Source organism: Schistocerca gregaria, chromosome 7 (assembly GCF_023897955.1).
Source record: "Schistocerca gregaria isolate iqSchGreg1 chromosome 7, iqSchGreg1.2, whole genome shotgun sequence".
Classification (NCBI taxonomy): Eukaryota; Metazoa; Arthropoda; class Insecta; order Orthoptera; family Acrididae; genus Schistocerca; species Schistocerca gregaria.
In genome coordinates this window covers 106,776,715-106,804,418 of record NC_064926.1, presented here as the reverse complement: position 1 = coordinate 106,804,418, position 27,704 = coordinate 106,776,715, and the positions used below count along the sequence as shown (strand labels likewise).

The window sequence follows — 27,704 nt, the reverse complement described above, 5'->3', positions numbered from 1 at the left end:
TAGAAGCCGACCTCAGGGAAGATCAGTTTGGATTCCGTAGAAATGTTGGAACACATGAGGCAATACTGACCTTACGACTTATCTTAGAAGAAAGATTAAGGAAAGGCAAACCTACGTTTCTAGCATTTGTAGACTTAGAGAAAGCTTTTGACAATGTTGACTGGAATACTCTCTTTTAAATTCTAGAGGTGGCAGGGGTAAAATACAGGGAGCGAAAGGCTATTTACAATTTGTACAGAAACCAGATGCCAGTTATAAGAGTCGAGGGACATGAAAGGGAACCAGTGGTTGGGAAGGGAGTAAGACAGGGTTGTAACCTCTCCCCGATGTTATTCAATCTGTATATTGAGCAAGCAGTAAAGGAAACAAAAGAAAAATTCGGAGTAGGTATTGAAATCCATGGAGAAGAAATAAAAACTTTGAGGTTCGCCGATGACATTGTAATTCTGTCAGAGACAGCAAAGGACTTGGTAGAGCAGTTGAATTAAATGGACAGTGTCTTGAAAGGAGGATATAAGATGAACATCAACAAAAGCAAAACGAGGATAATAGAATGTAGTCGAATTAAGTCGGGTGATGTTGAGGGAATTAGATTAGGAAATGACACACTTAAAGTAGTAAGGAAGTATTGCTATTTGTGGAGCAAAATAACTGATGATGGTCGGACTAGAGAGGATATAAAATGTAGACTGGCAATGGCAAGGAAAGCGTTTCTGAAGAAGAGAAATTTGTTAACATCGAGTATAGATTTAAGTGTCAGGAAGCCATTTCTGAAAGTATTTGAATGGAGTGTAGCCATGTATGGAAGTGAAACATGGACAATAAATAGTTTGGACAAGAAGAGAATAGAAGCTTTCGAAATGTGGTGCTACAGAAGAATGCTGAAGATTAGATGGGTAGATCACATAACTAATGAGGAAGTATTGAATAGGATTGGGGAGAAGAAAAGTTTGTGGCACAACTTGACCAGAAGAAGGGATCGGTTGGTAGGACATGTTCTGAGGCATCAAGGGATCACCAATTTAGTTTTGGAGGGCAGCGTGGAGGGTAAAAATCGTAGAGGGAGACCAAGAGATGAATACACTAATAAGCAGATGTAGGTTGCAGTAGGTACTGGGAGATGAAGATGCTTGCACAGGTTAGAGTAGCATGGAGAGCTGCATCAAACCAGTCTCAGGACTGAAGACAACAACAACAACACACAAATTATGCAGTTATTGTGTAATTTTTGGTTGATGTGTTCTGTGCATGGTCTATATTTCATGAGTACTAGGAATAGCGATGTAGATTTCTGTGTTGGAATTTTAAATGTAGCCATGTGCAACGAATTAAATTATCTATGATGCTTTCTTACTTTGTAACCAACTGTAGGCATCTCTGAGGCAGCAGTTTAAATAGTTCAGGTGTCATGCTGTTTAATGTCTTTTGAATGAAAACATTCTCATGGAATTCCCCATAAAATTGGACAATATCGACAAAAAGTTGTAGACTTCACTCTCCTCCATTCATCACCCTCAGCTTTAAGCTAGCTGACGTGCGTCATGTACACAATATGCACCAAAATAATGGTTGAAGGTTTGTGTAAAACAGCTTTTCAGAATTTTCGTTTGGCGCAGTTGTAGACACTGGGGTATGCTTCAGTTGCAATTATTACCCCAACCCATAACCCACTTTCTCATTCGTTGAAATGTCAAATTGCCACCTTCCAACTTATCCTAGACTTCTTGCTACACTGTAGATTAGTCTGTCGTTAGAAACATCATGTTGAGGAGATTGTGGATGGGAAAGGGGCAGTACTTTCACTTGGGATGGCAGTGGAGGGTGCAATGTTTTGAAACATTCTAGGAGATTAAATGTGTGGTGGACCAGGGCTCAATCTCAGAACCTTACTTACTGTTTGCCGCAAAGAAAGGCAATGGATGAGAAGTATTTTCCTTGACAACTCCCTAGAATGTTCCATCTCCAATGCTCATCGGGCTTATCAGGAACAAGAAGTTTTCATAACTTCAAACCACTTCCAACAAACAACCTTGAAATTAGGAGGACTACAGATAGCGCAAAACCCTCCCTAGTCTTTTCTTTCCATTCTTCTTCTGATTGGGTTCGTGTTGAACCATCGATAACTAGCTATGTGGCTGCAAATTATGATGGTAACTGGTACTTTGGACTGGTAAAAACAATATTCAATGATGAAGAAGATGCAGAAATTCTATTTCTACATCCTTCAGGACCAGCTGCATCAATTTATTGGCCTGAAAGAGAAAATTCTTGCATAGTGCCTTTGGAGCACATAGTCTGTGTAGTAGACGCACCTCAATCAAGCGGCACTGGGACAATGTATTACTTCAAAAAAGACTGTATCACAAGAACTGAAAGCTCTTGGATGAAGTGGAAAAACAATTTGAATCAGCATTAATGTTTATTAAAAAAACCAAATTATTCAAAAAATTCAATGTTTCAAGCAATCAGTTGGGTTATACATAAGTGTCGTAAGTACACTATCTTTGTACTTAATTCTAATGTAACCTATTATAATTAACAAACATGTTAAAAAGCCATCATTATTTTTGTTTTATCAAGTAGCCTAAATGTTTAATAGTAAATTAAAACAAATTTGAGCATTCTATCTGTCTGAGACTCTAGATATTGCAATTCTTATAAAACAAAATATCCGTTAAAAAAAAAAAAAAGAAAATAGTACGTACATATTTTTTTCATAGAAAATATTAATATATATAAATAGTATCATTTTTATCTTCAAATATGTATAATAAATAAACTTGCTGCAAAAATTCATGATGTTATCTAAAAGAGTTTTTAGATAAGCAATTTTAAAGTTTTGAATACAAATTAAATTTACCATTTCCAAAGGTTCAGAAAACACAAAACATAAAAACTTTAAAAATTAATAAAAAGAAAACTATAAGAGATACAGCAAAAAAATTTGCGGGTGTTGTCAGGATGGTATTAGAACCATTTGAGCCAAATTTCATGAAAATGTAAGTAGGTGGGTGTAAAATTTATTTTTTATTGGGTGATTTGAAATGGAATGACCCAGTCTATTTTAATTGCCTCTGTACTGTACACTGAACGTAACAGTGTATAGGTGTTCTGGGAACCAAGAAATAGGCAGAATCCCTCAAGACCTACTTCATGAGCGGCCCCTTGCCCCATGATATGGGCACCCATGGAATTCCAATTGATTCCAGTTACATTCCCCTCTTCTGCATCACCTGGAGTGTGGCAACCTATGTTGCATGTATCATACATGAATCTCATAAGTTTGGATATGCGGTTTGGAAGCCCACATATGAACAATGTTACTAAGGCAAAACAGAACCATATGGAGCACCATAGCTTGTACTGGGTGTATTTTTTCTGCAATTTGTAACTTTAGAGTTCTCAGTTTCAACTTTCATTTATAGGAAGTTCTGTAGTCTAATTGTAGCAGTATATCTGAGTTCCACAAAAAAGAAAATATTGCATTTGTGGAGTTTCATTGTGTCTGTTTTTTTTCTCCTGTTTTAAATGGCGATTCCATTTTTGCTACATTTTAACTGGTCGTGATATGTTTCCACTCCAGGTGATGTATCTATGGTATGAATGATGAGCTTATGTGTGTACTGAGAATACATTTAGTACTTAATACTGATTACAACAAAAACCAGTTTCAGTGAAATTGTGAGTTACACAATCACAATACAAAATGGAAAAATAATGTCTATGTGTACTTTTCCTCTTATAGGGGGTTTCTGTGTTTTTGTGTAGGGAGCCATAATAATCTTTCATATGGTATAAACTAAAAACTAGAGACTCCCCTTAAATGCAAAAGAAAGTTATTAACATAGCTTATTAGCCATTCTTGCTGTAAATTATCTATTTATCCAAATTCTGTTGGTTGTAACAGTGTTCATTGTAAACAGGTCCTTATTCTTGTGGAACACAGATAGGCGTAATCTGTTTTATCATAAATATCGGTATGGCAAAATACAGGATGTATGGGCTACAGTTACACACAAAAAATCTTTGTAACAAAAGACCTTGACATTTTATGTTATGCAAGTACGCAATCAACAGAGACATTCTGCAAGCCATGATCCTCACCATTTAATGAACAGCGCTGAGTCGAACGGCACCTGCATGCCAGTGATAGGACACACCTGTCGCAACTTGGCGACAAACTATGCAGTTCAACAGATGCCTCCCAGCACCATCTTCCAGCAGGATGTTGCCTTCCCACCCCCCCCCCCCCCCCCACCTCTCCCCCTCCCCTCAAACCACACCGCTCCTCCACTAGTGTGGAGATGTTACCACATTTCTCCATGAGACATTACCACATTTCCCCCGTGAGAAGTTTCCTTAGCATTGGAAAGGGTAGGGGGGTCACAATGCCAGGCCTGATCTCCTGACTCTGCTGGATTCAGTGCATGGGGGTTTATCAAGGACATTGTTTACAGAACAAGGCTTTGAGATCTGGCTGATTTGAGACAACGGGTCTACGCTGCAGGCCAGAACACCCATCATACTTCTGAACATGGGAAGTGGAGTACCATTTTGATATCTGTTGAGCTAGAAACAGTGCCCACATTGAAGTTACCAACAAGCTTAAAATGTTTGAGCTCCTGTGTACAATGTTGGACAAATAAATTTATAAACTTTAATAAGTACTGAAATATAAACAAAAGTTTTTGTATGCCTCTCTCCAGGACACCCTGTAGATGCTGTGTTAACATCTGTTTAATGTAATTGAGATAAAAGTAGCTTTCTTGTCAAGCATAATGTGTTAAATCTAGATTGAGGAAGCACAGATAGTTAATAGCCATTTAATGATGTATAACTGTGAATACAGCTTATAGTTGACATTTCACTTTGTTAAATGTACCATAAAATGCTAAACGTACCTGATAGTTTATTCGGGATTGGTAGATCGTGAAAAATGAATGAATATACTAAGTTTAGTTCCTTTTTCTGTGAAAAATATTTGTTACTATATTGCTGTGCAAATACAAGTCATTATGTGGTGTGGACTTACATTTTCTGAAGAACTGTTCAAGTGTTTGTAGAGTTACAGTGTGATGGCTGCAAAGCAAGGTAATCATCACACATCATGCAGATACTTGGAGGGGGAAAGAACTTTATGGACATTGGCAATGCCCTGCTGTATCTTGGTTGTTCTGGTGCAAGTAAATATATGGGTCACATGTATATCCCACACTATTTCCTACCTGATTCGTGTTGAGTCATGCCTCCTTCAGTCATTCTCCACTCTTACATGGAAAGGGAACACTGAGTCTAATAGTTGTCATTTGTGTGTGTCAGTTCGCTGATCCTGGGAAATGGGCAACTTTTTTGTCTTTATTTCATCATATGTCTACTTAAAACCACTCTTGCCTATGTAGATACTCTGGAACAACTGATAGAATATAGGACCTTAAAGAACAAAAAGTCAGTAGTAACATTTGTGGACTTCATGAAGGCATATGACCCTGTCATCAAACAGACTCCTGGAAGAGCCCTGAAAAACAGAGGACTAGACAGCAGTACACAAGACTTGATAACAGAAATTCTCTCAGCCACAAAGGCACAGATAACATTCAGAGGAGCACTACTGGAAGAGTTTGAGAAGAAGACTGGTGTCAAACTGGTAAATGGGTTGTCTTCAGTTTTGTTCAACATAATGCTGAATGAAGTAATCAGACAGTGTGGAGCAATAAGCGATGTAATGGGAATATCAGAGAAATATTTTACAGACAAAAAGGTCAACAGTGCCCAAGTCAACTTCCTACACTTTGCAGACAACGTATCAGTAGCAAGTGAGAGAGAAGGAGTCACAAAGAAACAATTGGGCAACTCTCTGCAAAATTTTAGTAAGGTGGAACTGAGGATCACCTACAACAAGACAAAGCCACTGTATGCTGGAAAACACCAAAAGGCATTGTGAAAAAGGTTGAAAGCTTTAAAGATCTGAGAGTATGAAAAATATGAGGTTAGCTGTCTGCCCAACCAGAAGTTATACAACAAAAAGAATATATCTACAGGTGGAAGGATCAGACACTACAAGGCATTGTTGAGGATTGTTGTACTATATGCTAATTAATGATAACATTAGGAAGATATGATACATAACTGGAGAAAGAAGAGAGAAAAATACTGAGGAAGATACTGGGCTGTAAATGAGATAGTGAGAGATGGATGCAAAGACATAGGGAAAAACTGCACCAGTGCATGAGGACAATATCAGAAGGAATTAGACCAAAGGGGCACAATTTGTGGGACATGTGATCAAGATGACTATGGATAGAGTAACGAAAAGAGCATGGGAAACAAAGGTGAGGACAAGGAAGCAAGTGGGTTGTTGAACTCCGGAGCAATTGGTCTGAGGCAGGCATCCAGGTGGTCAGGAAAGAAATTAGGGAAGCAAGTACACAATGCCAGAGATCAACAGCAGCGAAAGGATAGAGAGACACCAGTGCACAATCCAAGAGAATAGGATACTGAAGGTCAAGAAATGAGAGTGAGACGGAAGAAGATTAAGGATGAAGAGGTTCTGGGGCGAGAAGGAAAAATATGTTCATGTGATCCTGAGGCTGTAATGGAAGTAGTAGTAGTAGTAGTGGTAGTAGAAGAAGAAGAAGAGTCATATAGTTATTGGCCTACAAAGTTAGTCCAACATAATATCAGTGTCATCCTCTCCCTTACTCTTGCCAGTGTTCTCCATGTATTCCTCTCCTTGCTGATTGTATGAACAACGTGCGCATTTCTTACCTTATTAGTCCACCAAATTTTCGACAGCCTCCTATAACATCACTTCTCAAATACTTTGATCATTTTTTCCTGGTTTTTGCGTGTTCCATGACTCACTTCCATGCAATGCTGTATTCTTGCTCAGATTAAGGCCAATATTTGGTTACGAGTGGACTTCTTTTGGTCAGGAATGCTGTCTTTGTCTCTGGTAGTCTGCTTTTAATGTCCTTACATCATCCACCATGTGTTATTTTGCTTCCCAAGTTAAGAGAATTCTTCCACTTCATCTACTTTGCATTCACCTTTATGAAGGTGAGTTTATTGCTGTTCTCATTTCAGCTACTTCTCATTACTTTTGTCTTTCTTTGGTCTACCCTTAGTCCGTTTTCTGTACTCATTATAAGTGCATTGCATTCAGCAGGTCCTGTAATTCTTTCTCACTTTTGCTGAGGATAGCAAAATCATCAGCAAATTTTGTCATTGATATCCTTACACCCTGAATTTTAATTCCACTCTGTTCCTGTCATTGCTACTTTTATGTATAGATCAAATAGTAATGGTAGAAGACTTCATCCCTGCCCACACCCTTTTTAATCTGAGCATTTCATTCTTGGTTGTATATTCTTATTTTTTTAGTGCATTGTATATTACACATCTTGTCCTGCATCTTACACTGACTTTCCTGAGAATTCCAGACACCTTGCACCATTTTACATTATTGAATGCTTTTTTTAGATTGAAAAAAATCTATGAACATGCCTTGATATTTCTTCAGTCTTGCTTCCATATCAAGTGCAACGTGAGAACTAGCTTTCTAGTGCCTTCACCTTTCATACAGCCAAACTAATCATCATCCAACAGTTCCTCAATTTTCTTTTCCATTCTTTTGTATATTAGTATACACAGCAACTTTGATATGTGAGCTACTACACTACTTGTACTATAGTTTTCACACTTAACTTCACTTGCTAACTTTGATATTGTGTGGATGATATTTTTTGGAGGGACAACCTCAAAACACTCCCTGTTTTAAATCATCCTCCCTGCAGACAAAGGTTCCACCACTGTCATGATGAATTGCAGTGACTACTTGACCAGATGGCTTCTGCCTACTCTCGTACTTCTTACGACCTCTGTCACAGTGATTCCATCCCAGAATTTCAACATAACTTCCAATCCCTACTGAAATCCTTAGGCATCCCAGAATCTCTCCCCAGAGTTCATCTCCCTCCTCACTTCAGCAATCCTCCTCACACCCACTTTCTATATACTTCCCAAAATGCCAAAAATCCTGGGTGCACCGAGTAGCTACTTATTGTGCTTCCACTGAAAGAATTTCTGCTCTTGTTTATCAACACCTCCAAACCAATTCTCCGAAACCTAATTTCTCATATCAAAGATACGAAACACTTCCTTTACAGACTCTTGACCATTCCCACCCCATTCTCTCATTTCCATGGCCTTGCCAACTCTCCTAATCTCCTTCGAACTCCACACCCAGTTCCTCATTACCAACTATATCCTCATACACAACTACTTCTGCATAGGGCAGGGCATATAAAAATAATCTGCAACACAGCTATTGGCACCTGCATGACACCATCCTATGCCAACCTGTTTATGGAAAATCTAGATGAAGCCTTCCTAGCATTCCAAAACCTAAACCCCACGTCTGGTTAAGGTTCAGTGATGATATATTCATGATCACCGGGTCATCCTCAATCCAATGTGCCACCTTTCCGGACATTGACCTCCATCTCTGTGATGGTTCCATCCACACCTCTGTTTATATTAATGCAACTAACCACCAAGAGTACATGCATTTAGACAGCTGTGATCTCTCCCACAAAAAATCACTCCCAGACAGGCTGGCCAACCTTGGACAGTAAATATACAGTGCCTTTCTGAGTATGCTGAAGCTCTTACAAGGGCCTTCACAGACTGTCCTTACCACCCAGACCTAGTTCAGCAAACAGATTTCTTATGCCATATCCTTACATGTTTCGAATCCACTCAATGCCTCCCCCCCCCCCCCCCCCTCTCCCCCCAAGAATGAGTTGAAAAGGAGTGACCCCGTTGTAATCCATTATCATCCCAGACTGGAGCAACTGAACCATATCCTTCATCATATCATCATGCCCAGAAGTGAGGGACATCCTACTCAAGAATCACCCCAGTCCATGCACAGTTGTGTGTATGGGTGGGGATGAGGGTGTGTGTGCATCCCTGTGCCTGACAATGACTCTTCTATTCAAAAAGTTGTCTCCATTATTCCTAAATGATTCATATCTGTATATTCTGCTATCACTTTCGTACATGTATAACAAATATACACTGATATTTGAACAGTATCATTTCCTAACTAAAATTTCCTCTGACCAGAAACTAGTCAATACTGTGACTCATAGAGATTCCTCTGCTCGCAGCACCCCTGCAAGGAGTGCCAAGTTGTACTGTGGGCATGCTACATCATTCTTGTCTACTGTATAAGTTAAATCAGTTTCTAATGCATAATTTTCTCTGGAGCTTTAGATATACCGGGGGAATACTGACTGACTTGATGGTATTTGCACCATATCTCCTACCATTTTGTATATGGAGATGACATTAGATGTTTTCAATTACTCTGGGAAGTTCCCAGTTTGCAAATAATCAACTGTTTAATAAAGGAATTGTATTATTATGGACAAATTTCTTCAGAATTATGATAAACTAGTTTTCTTATTGCTTTCACAACTCCACCTCTGGTGTCAGAGCTAGTAAATCTTGTCTTGGAAGAAGAGTTAGTTTTATACTTCATAGATGCAGATTTCATTTTAAAAGTCATTGCTAGCATATTTTCTGCAATACTGACAAAGAAGTCATTAAACAGCATAGCTGCTGCTGAAGGATTACTGACCTCATTGTTGTTTAATGTAATTGTAAAATTTTCACTGTGTTGCTATTTTCCCCATTTTGTGTTTTTATATGCTTCCACATGACTTTTATATTGTTTGATGGGCTATTTATGTAGTCATTTTTTATCAGACGTAGTCTTGTTTAGTAAGTACATTTCATAGCAAGAATGCAGCTCTGGCGATGATGATATATGATAATCAAAGCCATGGTGAAGGATATGGTTCAGTTGCTCCAGTCTGGTGTGATTCTGGGTGATAAGGGGGGATTGGTCAGCTTAGAAAAGTAGTACAGAAGTTTATATTTTTCTTTTAGGATGGCCTTACCCCTTATGTGAACTTGTAATTAGAACAAGCAATATTAGTAACAATACACTTGTTATGGAAAATAACAATTCAAAATAAATATCATAAAGTCTCTAATAAATAATTTTTTTCGTTTACGCGTATGTTCCGGGAATTTTTTTATTGTTCTCTGTACAGATGGCTAGTAAAAAAGTAAATATTCACCTCATTGAAAAGCTTGCAAGTGGTTTTGGTGGTGGTGGTGTAGTTTATATTTATACTGAACTTTAGTATTTGTGCAAGGAGGCACTGAATCCTAAACCACATAACTGCAATGTTGTGTTGTAGTTATCTTCACTCACAGCTTGTGATACAAGCTTGTACTTGAAGTGGACATCATTTTAATGGAGATCATTACTTTGTTGTGCAAATTATATATTTTCATGAGACCTCCCTGCTCACACTTTTAGTGAGAAAACTCTGTTAAATTCTATAATTTCACACTTCCATTTTGTTATTTATTGGAAAAGAGCTCTAGTGCACTCATGAATGGCTTTAAGTTACCCCCTGGAGAGCAATTGTGGCAGCTATCACAATTACTTCAGTATGTTTTATTACCACTTGTTCAGATACTTTTTGAACATGTCATGTTCAATAAAAACTGCTATTTTTCCATGACTGGTAAGAGCTGTAGAATTGTGATCATACATGTATCAATCACAAAAGCAGTGTTATGACTGTTTTAAGCCAGTTGTATAAAATACAATGTACTGTTAATAATGCAGTTCATTTTTAGTAGAATTTCCTTAGCCAAGACTGAACATTGTCCTGATATATTGAAACATGAAAAGCTTCAGCATAAAAGATGGAGTGTATCTTGTGATGGTAAATGACTTGATTCTCATTGTGTTTAATAGCAATCCTACCTTGTTTTGCAGAACTGCTTTTGTCACATTTTGAATTACTTTTTACAATTTTTGTTGCAGCATGGAAACGTCATAGAACTGTCCCAAGTTAGTGACATTAGAGCTGGTGGCCTTCCAAAGGTTTGTAAAACATGAGTAACATTTAGAAACCACAGTTTAATCTGAAAATTCTAATCGTATGTAGTAGCCTTATACTCAAATAGCTAAAGAGGCTACAGCTAAGTGAAACAGGACCAATAGCAGCCTCTTACTGCTAAAAAGGAATTTTAAGCTTTCACAAAACTTTTTCATATCCTTTCTCTGTTCAAAATAGGTGCAACTTTGTTTGGAAATTAATGGTCCTATTGACTGCTCCTTGCATTTAAAAAAATAAGTGGATTGTCCTTTGAGGATATGAGAAACAAGAGTTTTGAACAGTGGAAGCTCTAGGTTGGAGTATCAACAATGTAAGGAAAAGGTAGATTGCTACTCACCGTAGAGAGACTGTTGACCTGCAGACAGGCGCAATGAAAAGACACTTACACATTAGCTTTTGGCCAAAGCCTTCATCAGAAAAGGAAGAGCAGACACACACACACACACACACACACACACACACATACACACACATGACTAACATCACTGAACTCAAGCTGGAAGTCGGTATTCTGGGCTGAGCCGCTGGTGATGTCAGTCACATGTGCATGCGGTGTGCTTGCTTCGCATTTGCGCATGCGCGCGCGTGTGTGTGTGAGTGTGTGTGTGTGTGTGTGTGTGTGTGTGTGTGTGTGTGTGTGTGTGTGTGTGTGTTTCCTTCTCTGAAGAAGGCTTTGCCTGAAAGCTAATTTGTAACAGTGTTTTTGCTGTGCCTGCCTGCAACTCAACATGCGATCTTTCCATTGAGTAGCAATCTATCTTTTCCTTACATTGTAGACATTGGTTTTGGTTGGTCTATATTTCTGTAACTATGTTATCAGTTTTACTTTCAGCTTGGATATAATTTGACTGTATGTCAGTGTTCTGTGTTCACCATATGCTGCTCCAGATTCAGGATCTCATTAATAGCCGTTGTATGGCTGAAACTGGTTGTATTTAAATGCCTTTTACTGCTATTGTGTCTAAAAGAAATAAAAAAGATTTTGTGCTTGTGTATCATTGCTTACAATTTCTTTGTTTCTGAGTCACTTCCTTAATACGAAGTAACAAACTCATCTCCAGTATTCTTATCATCTTGTCTTACCATCCTTATACCCAAGTCTGACTGATGTAAAACAGTATAGATGTAAAGGATTTTCTTTACATGTTTCCAAAAGCAAAGATTGATTTCTTGCATATCTATATGTTGTTTTCTATGATGGCATTAAATCTGTTTACAGATATGTTTTTACATAAATTTTTAAACAACTTTACCTGCTCTATAATTTTCACATTGGCCACGCTTTTTCAGTCCTTCATGATTATTTTGCTAATATACCACAAACCCTTGTTTTTGGATGACTTATTGATATTTTTTGTGATGTATATTTCTAGTGTACTATTAAGCTGTATTACTAACTCATGGAAGAAACTAAGTTGTCTTCAGCAAGGAGAAAATCTGCATAAAACAGCTATGTAACCTTAAATGCATTTAATCACATGAGCATTAAGAAGTTAGAATACCGTTCTCATTCTTGGTGTCTTCAAAGAGATATGTGATTTAACTGACTGGCAAACATTATTCAGCACCTTGGAGGATTTGGTATTTGACAGTGAAACAAAAATCATTCAACAGATCCTGACAAACACCATCTCAGTGGTAAAGTTACTCATAGTAGTCTGTAACACAATGATCAGACAATTGGATGAGCTGTCCTAGTTCTCTTCTGTATTGTCTTGGAGAATGGTGCAACAATCTGGGAAACATCTCTGGAAGTTGAGGGATTAAGAGAGATGCATCTTTGATAGAAAGGAAGGACCGAGATGCTAAGGTTTTAGCCCTTACTGATGATATTGTGCTATTAGTTCAAAATGAAGATGTTAAAATCTGCTGGACAATTTGCATAGCTTTGCTGAGAAAAAGTGGCCTGAAAGCGCCTTATGAAAAAACTGTCTCCACAGAACATAAACATCAGAGACTTATGTTTAGCAACAATGCAAAGGAAAGATAAGCACGTGGAAAGGTTCAGATATCTGTAAAAATTTATCCAATTTAATGGGCTAGATAGACAGAGCCAGAGTCAGTAATTAGATCTTGCATACAAACTAATCCAGAATGTTGTACCTCTTCAGGGCTGCCAGAATTTTTTGATGATGAGTTGAATGGAATGGATAGTATCTTGAAAATATGTTTTATGTTGAACATCTACAGAAGTGAAACAAGGTTGATGGAGTGTAGTCCAAATTATATTAGAAGCTGCTGAGGAAATAACATTAGAAAATGAGACTTTAAAAGTAATTAACATGTTTTGAAGTTTGGGTAGCAAAATAACCTAGGATGACCAGAGTAAAGAGGATATAAAATGCAGACTGGTAGTTGCAAGAAAAGTGTCTCTGAAACAAATTAAATTTGTTTACACCAAATATAATGTAAACTCTTATGACATTTTCTGAAAGTATGGATTGTAGCCTTATGTGAGTAATAAACAGCACAGACAAGAGGAAAAATGAAGCTTGTGAATTATGGTGTTACTAAAGAATGCTGAAGAATAAATAGTTAAATCAAACTTTATGAAGAAGTATTGGTGCTTTTTGCCTAATATAAATTTCAGAATGAGATTTTCACTCTGCAGCGGAGTGTGCACTGATATGAAACTTCTTGGCAGATTAAAACAGTGTACTGGATCGAGACTCAAACTCTGGACCTTTGCCTTTCACAGGCAAGTGGTCTACCGACTGAGCTATCCAAGCATGACTCATGACCCATCCTCACAGCTTTATATCCACCAGTACCTCATCTCCTACCTTCCAAATTTCACAGAAGCTCTTCTGTGAACCTTTCAGAACTAGCACTCCTGAAAGGAAGGTTTGCAGAAGAGCTTCTGTGAAGTTTGGAAGGTAGGAGATGAGATACTGGCAGAATCAAAGCTGTGAGGCCGGGTCGTGAATCGTGCTTGGGTAGTTCAGTCGGTAGAGCACTTGCCCGTGAAAGGCAGAGGTCCCCAGTTCTAGTCTCAGTCCAGCACACTGTTTTAATCTGCCAGGAAGTTTAACATAAATTTCACTTGCCCCCTTAGATACATTTCCTCAGGGAAAGATGATTAGATATGTTTGTGTTCTTCTGACTACACACACATATATATATAGATACAGACCTATGTAAAGACAGACATATATTTAATCAGAAAATATAAAGAAATGGCAGTGGTGTAATAATAATTATTTTTTTTTTACTTTGAGAAGTGTTTAGTGCTGCAAGTCAAAGTGATACTAGGTCACAGACACCAGCAGAGTACTTAGAAATATGTATGCAGATGACACTTCTGGATATAAGCAAAATCAGATGTAAAATGCAACCACTGCTTATGTTGTTAGTGAATATAACAAAATGCATGTTGGTAATAAATAAACCTTTTCACTTCTGGTAATAGGTTAGTAATAATTATCTTTTTAGTAATTGCAAGAATTATTATTATTATTATTATTTATATTATTACTGCCCAGGGTTGAGCATAATGTGTAGGCAGGCAGCAGAGGAAGGTGAAGGGACATTTGGCCTGATACCCACAGAGCCTCTACAAAATGATATGAACTCTCATTCATATGCTTTTTGGCTACCAAACAAGGTGCGTTCTTGTTTCGGACAAGTCTTGACTTCTGTCAGTAGTGCTCCAGTAGTAGCTGAAAATGACAGTTATTATTCTTTCTTCTGCCAATTGCTAGATTTAGTCTGTGACAGAGATACTCAATGTTCAAAACATTAGTGTCAATCAAAATTCAACATTAGCTGTGTCAGGTGTATCGGCTGAAAGTTACAAGCAGATTGTGCATCATTTGTGTAGTCAATTTTCTGTAGGTCTATGACTGTCCCTATCAAAGAGTGCCATAGACACATATGCCTCATCAGTGACAACTTGTGAAGTTGGTGCAGCAGTGTGTGATGGAGAACATTTGCTCTGTGGTTATGGATATCAGCAGCCATTTTCCACAGATACTGCAATTGCTGTGGTATGAGTACTTGCTAAGCATCTTTGCTCAAGGTGTTGGTCAGGTAGATGCTGAAAAACATGATATCTGAATACAAAATGAATTGCTTAGGAGCAGCATTGACATTTTTTGCAACCATACCATGATGACAGTGACAAGTTTCTCAACAGGATCCTCATGGGCAATGAGATCTGCATTGCCCATTGTACTCTGGACAACAACAGCTTTAAAAGAGTTTAGCTGAGAGCTGTTTGATCATTGGCTGTACAGTTCTGATGTTGCTCCCAGCAATTTCTGTCTTTCCTTGCTTCTCAAGAAATTCCTGTCCTCTGGACAACACTTTCATAATGACAAAAACTGAATACAACTGTCGCACACTGGTTCCATTCCCACGAACCAGATTTATACGGCACAGGAATACAAACATTGTGGTGAAGAATAATTCAGTCATTGCTGTATTTCTGTATTTATTGTCAGTAAAGTTTACTAGGTTCTCTTTTTATATATATATATATAAAAAAAAAAGACGAAATACCCAGTGAAACTCAATTTCTGGATGACCATGACCCTTGTAGAATACTGGGAGTAGTGGGTTTAGAGAACTTGGACAATGTTTTCTGTGGAGTGTGCTAAGCTATCCTTTGTCCTTGTCTCATTAAAAGAGAGAGAGAGAGAGACTAAAAGCAAGAAGAGATGCAAATGGTCTGCAGCAGGTCTCACACAAGCACAGATGAATGTTCCCCCAACACATTACACTGCCCCCACTGGAGTACATCCAGACATGCCATCAACCTGGAGTAACAAAATATGTAATTCATCCAACCAGCCTACATTAATCCACAGTACAGCATCCAGCATACATGTCCACTGCAGTCATAAATAACAGTGTCAGTTGGTTAACATGGGAATGCTTAGAGGTTGCCTGCTGCAGAGCCCCATGTTCAACAGTGTATACTCCATTGTGTACTTCAAAGGACTTGTGCCTGCACTAGCATTGTATGCTGTCATCAGATCTCCTACAGATCGCCACATAATCTGCTTTACAGAGTGAGAAAGCCTTTGATGTTCACATTATTTGATGATGTGCTGATGTCCAGTTTCTTATCACCTACTTGTGGGTCCCCCTGCCTTCAACCACTTTCTATAATGCTCACAACAATAGCATGTGAAGAGCCAACCACCTTTACTGTTTCCAGTACGCTAACTTCCTGGTGCCACATCATAGCAATCTATTTTTTTATCAATGGATTTCCCCATTTGAGGCCTGTATTGTTGCTGATATGTTTTCCCATTCAGCTCCACTCCACTTATATGTTTTTCTTACTGTGCCACATGCCCGCAATGCCTCCAGGCTGCATTCAATCTCATAATGGGCAGTAGTCAAAATTTTTTGGGTGATTGGTGTATATTTGTAGGATCAGAGATTCACACAACTGTTCTCAATTGCAGGGGCTGTTGTTTACAGTTGTAGATTTTCTTTTCATATCATGTTGCAACATGTATAATACGACATTGTGAAAAAATTACGTGTCTCATTTTGAATTTAGATTGACACATATGTCCCTTTTCTGTCTCAAAGGATCAGAAACTGCTGTCACAATTACGTGGAAAACATGGTGATGATGTGGAAGAAAAGTCACTAACTATATGCAGTGGTACAGATTATGTCAACATAAACTACCAGCATGTAATATGTCCAGATACTGACATCGCCAAGGTAAGTAATTCTTAACAGTTTTGTTATTAGTTTTATCCATTTGCCTAGTATGACAAAAAATTTAGAGACACATTCTCTCAATTTTTCTCTGTATCAGTTGAGCTAAATTTACTGAAACGAAATGGATAGAGTCAGTGGGAATGAAATCAGTGAAAGTACAAAATGGTTCAAAATAATGACATCCAGTATTGTTGAAGCTCCAGTCTCATGAATATTTGACAGTTTTGTGTCAATGAAGATGACATAAATTCCTGTTGGTGTTTGGGCATCTTCCCAATGTTTCTGCTACAGGTGTAGAATTTGATTCCAGATTTCCATTTGTTTCTGTCTTAATCATATTTTGAAGTAATGACCTTCTCTCTTCAACCAATATGTCATCACATTCTTTCGTATCTGTTGGTATATTCTGAATATTACTTGCACTGTCTAGCTGTGTGAGTGAAGCTACTGGCTGCTGGGGCTGGCTCAGTATTGCACTTATACAGGCAACCCTGCAGATGGTGGCTGAAATAACACAAGATTTTGAGTCAGGCAGCCTGTGGCAACTGTCACTTGTGGAGCACAGTGCTATCTTGTGATACCTAATTAGAAATGGCCGCTGCTACTTCCCTGCAAATATCAATCATCATGTATGCTGTGCTCAAGGACCAAAGCTTGTCCCATGCCTTAATGTGGGTGTACCCCTGATCTCAATTAAAATTGTTGCAGATTATTCTGATATTGGCTCTTACCTTTGTGATCAAGTTCCCATATGAAGATTCATGGTACAACATCCTCATTGTTTCAAACTGTATTTTGTATCTGTTCTCTTGACTGTTCAGTCACATGTGACTTCTCAGCCTCCTCCTACCTCATGTGATATGTGTGCTTGACACAATTCTCAGTGACAGTGCAAACTATTTGTCCTGTGTAGGGCTGCCAGAAGCTGCACAATCCTTGTGCACACATCATTTTAGCATTCCTCCAGGAGGTTTAAAATGCTGCTGCCTTGCGTATGTACACAGAACACTGTGTCAGACCCCAGTCAGTAGAAAGATGAGTATTCCATGCACTATAAAATCCCAAAATATGCATGCATTCATGTACTATCGAACAACTTTATGTGCATGATCAAGTGAAAACTACATTAAAACATGCACTATCATTTTTGTTGCCAATTTATTCATTCACTTCCCTTTTTGTACAGTTATCAACTTAGAAACATTTCAAATTTTTTTCTGTGGTGGTATCAGTCAAAATATTTTTGTAGACAGAAATGACCTTCCGACATCTCAAATTTGAATGGACATATCTGTGATGGTGTCAGGTCAAATTCTTCTTTCATTCTGTCACCACAAAATACCTTCTTCACTGAACAAAAGAATCTATTGTCTGGGTTATTGTTTATGATGCTGTCCCATTTGTTCTTTGTATCTATTCCCACTTTCTCATGGACATGACTAATGATTACTCAGTGGCATTAGTCAGTCAGCCAGCCGAACAGTAGCTGCCTGTCAATAAACGCCAGCTACACGGAAGTACCAGATTTTTTGACATTTTACGAGTTCCTAACTGGAAGCAAATTATATTGTTCATCTTTGTGCTTTGGTAGTTCAGTTTTTTTTTTTTTTTTTTAATTTCTGCATATTACTTTAATATTTAATGTACATAGTTCTCACATTTTTGTTTGTCTCAGAAAGTAAACTGATTTTGTGACATATTACAAGCTTGTAATCAGGAGCAAATGATTTAAACACATTTATTGCATTTTCATCAGTGTTCCACAGTGAATGTCGATAGTCCTGTGTTTGTCTGTGTAGTGTAGTTTTCCACCATATTTCCATCTTTAGCATGGATAGGGACTGTGATTACTGCGTGCAGATGTGAGCTCTCATCCTCAGGCTATGCTGGCTTCAGTTACAAAGCCTGAGGCTGCAGTGGATGGGCATCATTGTTGTGGGCCAGCCATGGTAATTCAATGGATGTCCAGCACGATCCAGAGTTTGCCAATTGGCCTGCACCAGTAGCCGCCCAGTTACTCATCCCAGTTACTGCTTGCACTGAGGTTGACCCCTCACCCGTGGTCGAGTTGGAGGTCACCTCGGGGAGTGGCAGGCTGTGAAAGACTTGCCAGGCAGCTGACCATAAGGCGTCCTGGGTTATTCTGACAAACAGGTTCTAGATGCTGTCTGTGGCAGACACTGTCCCTCAGCCAGATACAATCGCTTGTCTTTGTCTTGTGTCAGAAGAAACCATTCAGCCTGCAAAATTCAGGCAGTCATAGAGGGTGGGGTCATTGGCAGTTGGCAGTTTCAATGTTATGCGTTATGAGTCCCCCTTAGGAACATGGCTGCCAAGAAGGAGAAGAAAGCCAATGTGCACTCTGTTGCATACCGTTTGGAGTCATTCCAGATGTGGAATGGGTTTTTCTTGATGTCATGAAGAGCACAGGAGAGCAGTCAACTGCAGGTGGTGGCTCACATCAGTGTCACTTTGAATTGGGTGAGATTATCTCTGTCTACCAGAAGTGGTAAAGGATGTCAGCTTGTTTACGAGATGAAACCCGGAGCTCACCATTTCAAGCATAGTTGACAGGACCGATTGCGGACCTCTGGTATAGAGCCAAGTTGAAGATCTGAATCAGAGGCTCAGATGGTTCTGTGACGATATAGGCTGCAGATTCCTTGACTTTCACTGTAAGATGATGGGGTTTCAGGTTTCAGTAAATAGGTCAAGAGTCATTACATGCAGGAGGTGGCCACATGGGTAGCGTAGCTGTGTGGCGTGCACTGTCTGGTTTTTCAGGTTGGAGGGTCTCAGGGAAACAAAAAGGGGCTTCCATTCTCAAAGGGTGAAGGTTGAACACAGGAAGATCATAGGTCTAGGAACAATCTGTATAACAATTGTAAATTGTCGTAGCTGGCACTGATACTCAAATTGTTTGAGGCACTGAAAGCTGGCTAATGCCGGAATTAAGTTTGGCTGAAATATTTATGAAAGAGCTAATGGAGTTCAGAAAGGCTAGGATTAATACATGTGGCATGTTTGTTGCTGTTAGCAGTAGTTTATCGTGTAGTGAAATTGAAATAGATAGATCCTGAGAGTTAGTATGGGCACAAGTCATTCTTGGCAACCAGAATAAAATAGTAATTTGATTCTTTTACTGACCTCTCAACTCAGAGGATACAAATGCTGCAGGGTTCAAAGAAAACATGAGCCTGTTTTCAAACACGTACCCCACTCGTGCAATTATAGTTGGTGGTGACATCAATTTATCCTCAATAAATTGGTGGAAATACATGTTTAAATCAGGAAGTACACATAAAACATCATCCAAAATTGTGCTAAATGCATTCTCTGAAAAGTATTTTGAGCAGTTAGTTCATGAGCCCATTGGAGTAGTAAATGGTTGCGAAAACATACTTGACCACTTATATAATAATCCTGAGATGATAATATGCATCAAAACAGATACAGGGGCTAGTGAACACAGTTGTTGTTGTGAGACTGAATGCTTTAACTCCCAAATCCACCAAAAATAAATAAAAAATATATCTATTCTAAAAGAAGCAGATAAAAATTCACTTCACACCTCCCTGAGAGACAATCTGTGCTCCTTTCAAATTAACAATGATGTGGCTTGAATTCAAAAAAATAGCAATGGCAACTATGTTTATTTATACCAAATAAATTATCAAAAGACAGGGCTGATGCCCCATGGCACACAAAACAGGCCGGAACACTGCTGCAGAAACAACAATAACAAAAAAAGAGCATGCCAAATTTACACAAATGCAAAATCCCCAAGATTGGCAATATTTTGCTAAAGCTTGAAATTTAGTGTGGACTTCAGTGTGAGATGCTTGTAGTAGTTTCCATAATGAAACTTTGTCTCGAAAGCAGCCTGAAAATCCAAAGAGATTCTGGTTGTATGTACAGTATGCTAGCAGCAAAATGCAACCAGTGCTTTCCATGCATTATTGCAGTGGAAAAACTATCGATGACAGAGCTGCTAAAGCAGAATTACTGTAAATAACCTTCTGAAATTTCTTCAGCAAAGAAGACAAAGTAAAAATTCCAGAATTGGAATCAAGAATATCTGCCAACTTAGAAATAGATATCCTCAGAGCAGCAAAGCAACTCAAATCATTTAATAAAAGCAAGTCTTCCAGTCCATATTTTATACCAATTAGGTTCCTTTCAGAGAATGCTGATGCAATAGCTCTGGACTTAACAATCACGTACAACCGCACGCTCAACAAAAGACCCATACCCAAAGACTGGAAAGCTGCATAGGTCACACCAACAGTCAAGAAAGGCAATAGGGGTAATCCACTAATTACGGACCTATATCGTTAACACCTGCCCCCATGAACCATGGACCTTGCCGTTGGTGGGGAGGCTTGCGTGTCTCAGCGATACAGATAGCCGTACCGTAGGTGCAACCACAACGGAGGGGTATCTGTTGAGAGGCCAGACAAACGTGTGGTTCCTGAAGAGGGGAAGCAGCCTTTTCAGTAGTTGCAAGGGCAACAGTCTGGATGATTGACTGACCTGGCCTTGTAACAAGAACCAAAACAGCCTTGCTGTGCTGGTACTGCGAACGGCTGAAAGCAAGGGGAAACTACGGCCATAATTTTCCCGAGGACATGCAGCTTTACTGTATGATTAAATGATGATGGCGTCCTCTTGGGTAAAATATTCCAGAGGTAAAATAGTCCCCCATTTGGATCTCCGGGTGGGGACTACTCAAGAGGATGTCATTATCAGGAGAAAGAAAACTGGTGTTCTACCGATTGGAGCGTGGAATGTCAGATCACTCAATCGGGCAGGTTGGTTAGAAAATTTAAAAAGGGAAATGGATAGGTTAAAGTTAGATATAGTGGGAATTAGTGAAGTTCGGTGGCAGGAGGAACAAGACTTCTGGTCAGGTGACTACAGGGTTATAAACACAAAATCAAATAGGGGTAATGCAGGAGTAGGTTTAATAATGAATAGGAAAATAGGAATGCGGGTAAGCTACTACAAACAGCATAGTGAACACATTATTGTGGCCATGATAGATACAAAGCCCACACCTACTACAGTAATACAAGTTTATATGCCAACTAGCTCTGCAGATGACGAAGAAATTGAAGAAATGTATGATGAAATAAAAGAAATTATTCAGATAGTGAAGGGAGACGAAAATTTACTAGTCATGGGTGACTGGAATTCGAGTGTAGGAAAAGAGAGACAAGGAAACGTAGTAGCTGAATATGGATTGGGGGTAAGAAATGAAAGAGGAAGCCGCGTGGTAGAATTTTGCACAGAGCACAACTTAATCATAGCTAACACTTGGTTTCAGAATCATGAAAGAAGGTTGTATACGTGGAAGAACCCTGGATATACTAAAAGGTATCAGATAGATTATATAATGGTAAGACAGAGATTTAGGAACCAGGTTTTAAATTGTAAGACATTTCCAGGGGCAGATGTGGACTCTGACCATGATCTATTGGTTATGAACTGTAGATTTAAACCGAAGAAACTGCAAAGAGGTGGGAATTTAAGGAGATGGGACCTGGATAAACTGAAAGAAGCAGAGGTTGTACAGAGTTTCAGGGAGAGCAGAAGGGAACAATTGACAGACATGGGGGAAAGAAATACAGTAGAAGAAGAATGGGTAGCTTTGAGGGATGAAGTAGTGAAGGCAGTGGAGGATCAAGTAGGTAAAAACATGAGGGCTAGTAGAAATCCTTGGGTAACAGAAGAAATATTAAATTTAATTGATGAAAGGAGAAAATATAAAAATGCAGTAAATGAAGCAGGCAAAAAGGAATACAAACGTCTCAAAAATGAGATCGACAGGAAGTGCAAAATGGCTAAGCAGGGATGGCTAGAGGACAAATGTAAGGATGTAGAGGCTTATCTCACTAGGGGTAAGATAGATACTGCCTAAAGGAAAATTAAAGAGACCTTTGGAGATAAGAGAACCACTTGTATGAACATCAAGAGCTCAGATGGAAACCCAGTTCTAAGCAAAGAAGGGAAAGCAGAAAGGTGGAAGGAGTATATAGAGGGTCTATACAAGGGCGATGTACTTGAGGACAATATTATGGAAATGGAGGAGGATGTGGATGAGGATGAGATGGGAGATGCGATACTGTGTGAAGAGTTTGACAGAGCATTGAAAGACTTGAGTCGAAACAAGGCCCCCGGAGTAGACAACATTCCATTAGAACTACTGACGGCCTTGGGAAAGCCAGTCATGACATAACTCTACCATCTGGTGAGCAAGTTGTATGAAACAGGCGAAATACCTTCAGACTTTAAGAAGAACATAATAATTCCAATCCCAAAGAAAGCAGGTGTTGACAAATGTGAAACTTACCGATCAATCAGTCTAATAAGCCACAGCTGCAAAATACTAACACAAATTCTTTAGAGACGAATGGAAAAACTAGAAGAAGCCGACCTCAGGGAAGATCAGTTTGGATTCCGTAGAAATACCGGAACACGTGAAGCAATACTGACCTTACGACTTATCTTAGAAGAAAGATTAAGGAAAGGCAAACCTACATTTCTAGCATTTGTAGACTTACAGAAAGCTTTTGACAATGTTGACTGGAATACTGTCTTTCAATTTCTAAAGGTGGCAGGGGTAAAATACAGGGAGCAAAAGGCTATTTACAGTTTGTATAGAAACCAGATGGCAGTTATAAGAGTAGAGGGACATGAAAGGGAAGCAGTTGTTGGGAAGGGAGTAAGACAGGGTTGTAGCCTCTCCCCAATGTTATTCAATCTGTATATTGAGCAAGCAGTAAAGGAAACAAAAGAAAAATTTGGAGTAGGTATTAAAATCCAGGGAGAAGAAATAAAAACTTTGAGGTTCGCCGATGACATTGTAATTCTGTCAGAAACAGCAAAGGACTTGGAAGAGCAGTTGAACAGAATGGACAGTGTCTTGAAAGGAGGGTATAAGATGAACATCAACAAAAGCAAAACAAGGATAATGGAATGTAGTCAAATTAAGTCGGGTGATGCTGAGGGAATTAGATTAGGAAATGACACACTTAAAGTAGTAAAGGAGTTTTGCTATTTGGGGAGCAAAATAACTGATGATGGTTGAAGTAGAGAGGATATAAAATGTACACTGGCAATGGGAAGGAAAGCGTTTCTGAAGAAGAGAAATTTGTTCACATCGAGTATAGATTTAAGTGTCAGGAAGTCATTTCTGAAAGTATTTGTATGGAGTGTAGCCATGTATGGAAGTGAAACATGGACAATAAATAGTTTGGACAAGAAGAGAATAGAAGCTTTCAAAATGTGGTGCTTCAGAAGAATGCTGAAGATTAGATGGGTAGATCACATAATTAACGAGGAGGTATTGAATAGGATTGGGGAGAAGAGAAGTTTGTGGCCCAACTTGACTAGAAGAAGGGATTGATTGGTAGGACATGTTCTGAGGCATCAAGGGATCACCAATTTAGTACTGGAGGGCAGTGTGGAGGGTACAAATCAGATGTCGGTTGCAGTAGGTCCTGGGAGATGAAGATGCTTGCACAGGATAGAGTGACATGGAGAGCTGCATCAAACCAGTCTCAGGACTGAAGACCACAACAACAACATCATTAACATTGATATGCAGCTGGATTTTGGAACATATATGTTTGAACATTAAGAACTATCTCAAAGAGAATCATCTATTGACACTCAGTCAGCATGGATTTAGAAAACATCATTCTTGTGGAATATAGCCATTGACTAGGAATTTCAAATTGATTCTGTATTTCTAGATTTCCAGAAAAGGCTTTTCACACCATACTTCACAAAAAGCTTCTAATTAAACTGTGTACTTATGAAATATCATCTCAGTTATGCGACTGGATTCATGATATCCCATCAGAGAGGCCATAGTTCATAGTAGTTGATGGAAAGTCATTGATGGAAAGTCATCGAGTAAAACAGAAGTGATTTCTGGCATTCCCCAAGGTAGTGTTATAGGCTATCTGCTGTTCCTTGTCAATATCAACAATTTTAGGAGACATTCTGAGCAGCTGTCTGTGGTTGTTTGCAGATAATACTGCCACTTGTTGTCTAGTAAAGTCCTCAGAAAATCAAAATAAATGTCAAAAAAATTAGAAAAGTTATCTATATGGTGGGAAAATTGGCAGTTAACCCTAAATAATGAAAAGAGTGAGATCATCCACAAGAGTTCTAAAAGGGATCCATTAAAATTTGGTTACACGATAAATCAGACAAATCTAAAGGCCATAAATTCAACTATATATCTATAAATTACAATTCTGATCAACTTAAATCGGAAATATCACACAGAAAATGTTGTGGGGAAGGCGAACCAAAGACGGCATTTTATTGGTAGAACACTCAGAAGGTGCAACAGATCCAGTAAAGAGATGCCTACTCTATGTTTGTCCATCCTGTTTAGGAATACTGTTGTGCAGTGTGGAATCTTACCATATAGTATTAACAGAGAACACAGAGAAAGTTCAAAGAAGTGTAACACATTTTGTGTTATTGAGAAATAAGGGAGAGAGTGTCATGGAGATGATACAGGATTTGGGGTTGACATCATGAAAACAAAGCCTTTTGCAGCAGGAAATCACCAACTTTCTCCTCCTTATGTGAAAATATTATGTTTAGGATGACCTACATAGGGAGAAATTATCATCATAATAAAATAGGGAAATTAAAGCCAGCACAGAAAGATAGAGGTCTTCATTTTTCCTGTGTACTGTTGGAGAGTGGAATAACAGAGAATTATTGTGAAGGTGGTTTGATGAACCCTCTGCCAGGCACTTAAGTGTGATTTGAAGAGTATCCATGTAGTTGTAGGTGAATGTCTGGAATTCTTCAGCAATTGACATTGAGTCTACTGGTAGCAGACAGTGGCTTCTCATTTTGTTATTGTACAGGGCAATTTTGAGAAGTTTGTCTTAATGTTAATTAAATCCTACTGCATATTTTTGCATTCAAATGCTGCTTGTGCATCTCTGATACATACAGGAAAAATATAGCCTTCAGCGTGTAGGGAGCAGCATCACTTAACAGCAAAATAACTCTGTTTTTATTTATGTTATTTGGTCTCAGACACCTAAAATGTAAGCAGCATTTTCTCAGAAAATGACTTATAAAACTAGAGATTTAAAATGTTACTCAATTATGATATTCGATTAAAACTTACACAATCTACCATCAAAAAACTAGTAGTTGTGGAGTTATTTGCATGTTGCAGTACTTTACAACACACTAGATGGGTTTGACCGAGTCCATCTTCAGTTAATTTTCCTATAATTACATTAGCAACATAGTGCTCCATAGGATCAGTTGTTTCATTTACAGATGTATATATGTTTGAGGTTCCAAGTCCTCACGAATTTTATACAGTACACTGGTTGGTAAAATAACAAGTATTTTTATGCATGTGAAAATAGTTTTCATTTAGACCTACCTGGCAATAAGATCTTAGAACATAATTTTTCCTCAATAATGAGGGACAAGGGACATCTTTTGTTATATACTTCTCCAAAAAAAGCCTTAAGAGTTGGGCTTCTCCTGCAAAAGCATCACACAAATCCATATAACAATTATTTTTCAGTGCCATATGTGTGGGAGTAGTAATAAATGCCTGGATTTGGTGTGCTGCAGATTATTTTCTTTTTCACATTCTTGCCATAGGTGACATATATGCGACACGCTGTGCAACTTGAAATTTTTAGAACATTTCATCTGAAATTATAAAGGATCTACCAGTTCCATGGATATGATTAAAACAACAACTAGCATTCCTATTTAATTAATTACACAAAATAAATTTGTAATGTTTACAAAAAACAAGTGCCATAGAAAATTTTTGGGAAAAGAATAGTGTACCTTTTTACTACAACAATTGCAAAATGCATCACCTCGATCTGATCTACTAAATCCCTCGCTTTTATTCTCTGTGCAAAGAGTACACTTCTGGGACTTTTAATTGGATGCATATTAGAAGCACATCAACACATACAAACATTTACCATTTGTAAGGCTCTCTCTCTCTCTCTCTCTCTCTCTCTCTCTCTCTCTCTCTCTCACACACACACACACACACACACACACACAATGATTTTGGTTTTAGAGGAATCAAAGTTGTTAGTGAGATTTGTTGAAATTCCACAAGACTGCTCTGCAGTTGTGTCATTGTCGCCTCAGCTGCGGTTCCTGGCTTAGAAGGCTAAATTTCCATTGTCATGAAATCAAGAATTTGCCATGTTGTGGATGAATAAATCTGCATACAGGTGTTGGTAAAATTCTGGGAAAGCAGCCTCTTGTAAGAATCTTAGCTTCCCTCTCCCTCCCCTCTCTTTTTTCTTCATTCCTGATTCCTAAAACAAAAACAAGAATCATAAAAACTGAAAAACAGGTGTCTACTCAAAACTGTTAAAATATGCATTTAATCTGGAAATAATGTATATTATATGCACAATTAAACTAAAAGTGCCTTGTATATGAATTATTAATTTTTAAGCCCCAGAAAGATAAAAATGTACACAGAAGAAGTATATGTATTTGGAATCAGAAAGTAATAAAATGAGTGAGCCCTAAGCTTGAGCTATGTTCAATGAGCCGTTAAAAATGTGCATTTGCATTGAATTCTCATCTTCATGATGACAGATGTAGGTATCAGAAACTTGAGTGAGAATTTTATTCAAAATTATACAACTTAAAAACAAAGATGATTTTATTTGGGCATTCTAAAGACTGACACACACCAGAAACCCCCCATGAGCCAAACAAATAACCAGCATTGTATTTTTTTATCTGCCCATACCCAGTTTGTGTGCCCAGTCACTCACTTCATATTGAGATATTGCATTTAGGACAGCATCACAATATATCCTTGTTATTTGCCCAGGTACCTCAAATCATAATGACCTATTACTTTGTCAGTATACTACTGTCTCTCCCACTCACCTGTTCTCATTCTGGGACTGATGACCATAGCAGTCTGGTTCCTACAATCCCACAAACCAATCATCTGCTCATTGTATCATTAGTTTATCATACGGGACTGGA

General features: G+C 38.4%; 1 protein-coding gene across 2 annotated transcripts in view; it reads left to right on the top strand.

Moving 5' to 3' along the window:
- The window catches only part of LOC126281662 (1-phosphatidylinositol 4,5-bisphosphate phosphodiesterase-like), a 465,757-nt gene that overhangs the window by 149,459 nt on the left and 288,594 nt on the right, over nt 1-27,704 (top strand). For both annotated transcript variants that reach the window (XM_049980809.1, XM_049980810.1), the window contains exons 3-4: nt 10,910-10,969; nt 16,530-16,667. In XM_049980809.1, coding sequence (XP_049836766.1) covers nt 10,910-10,969; nt 16,530-16,667 — 198 coding nt within the window. The remainder of the gene's footprint in view (nt 1-10,909; nt 10,970-16,529; nt 16,668-27,704) is intronic.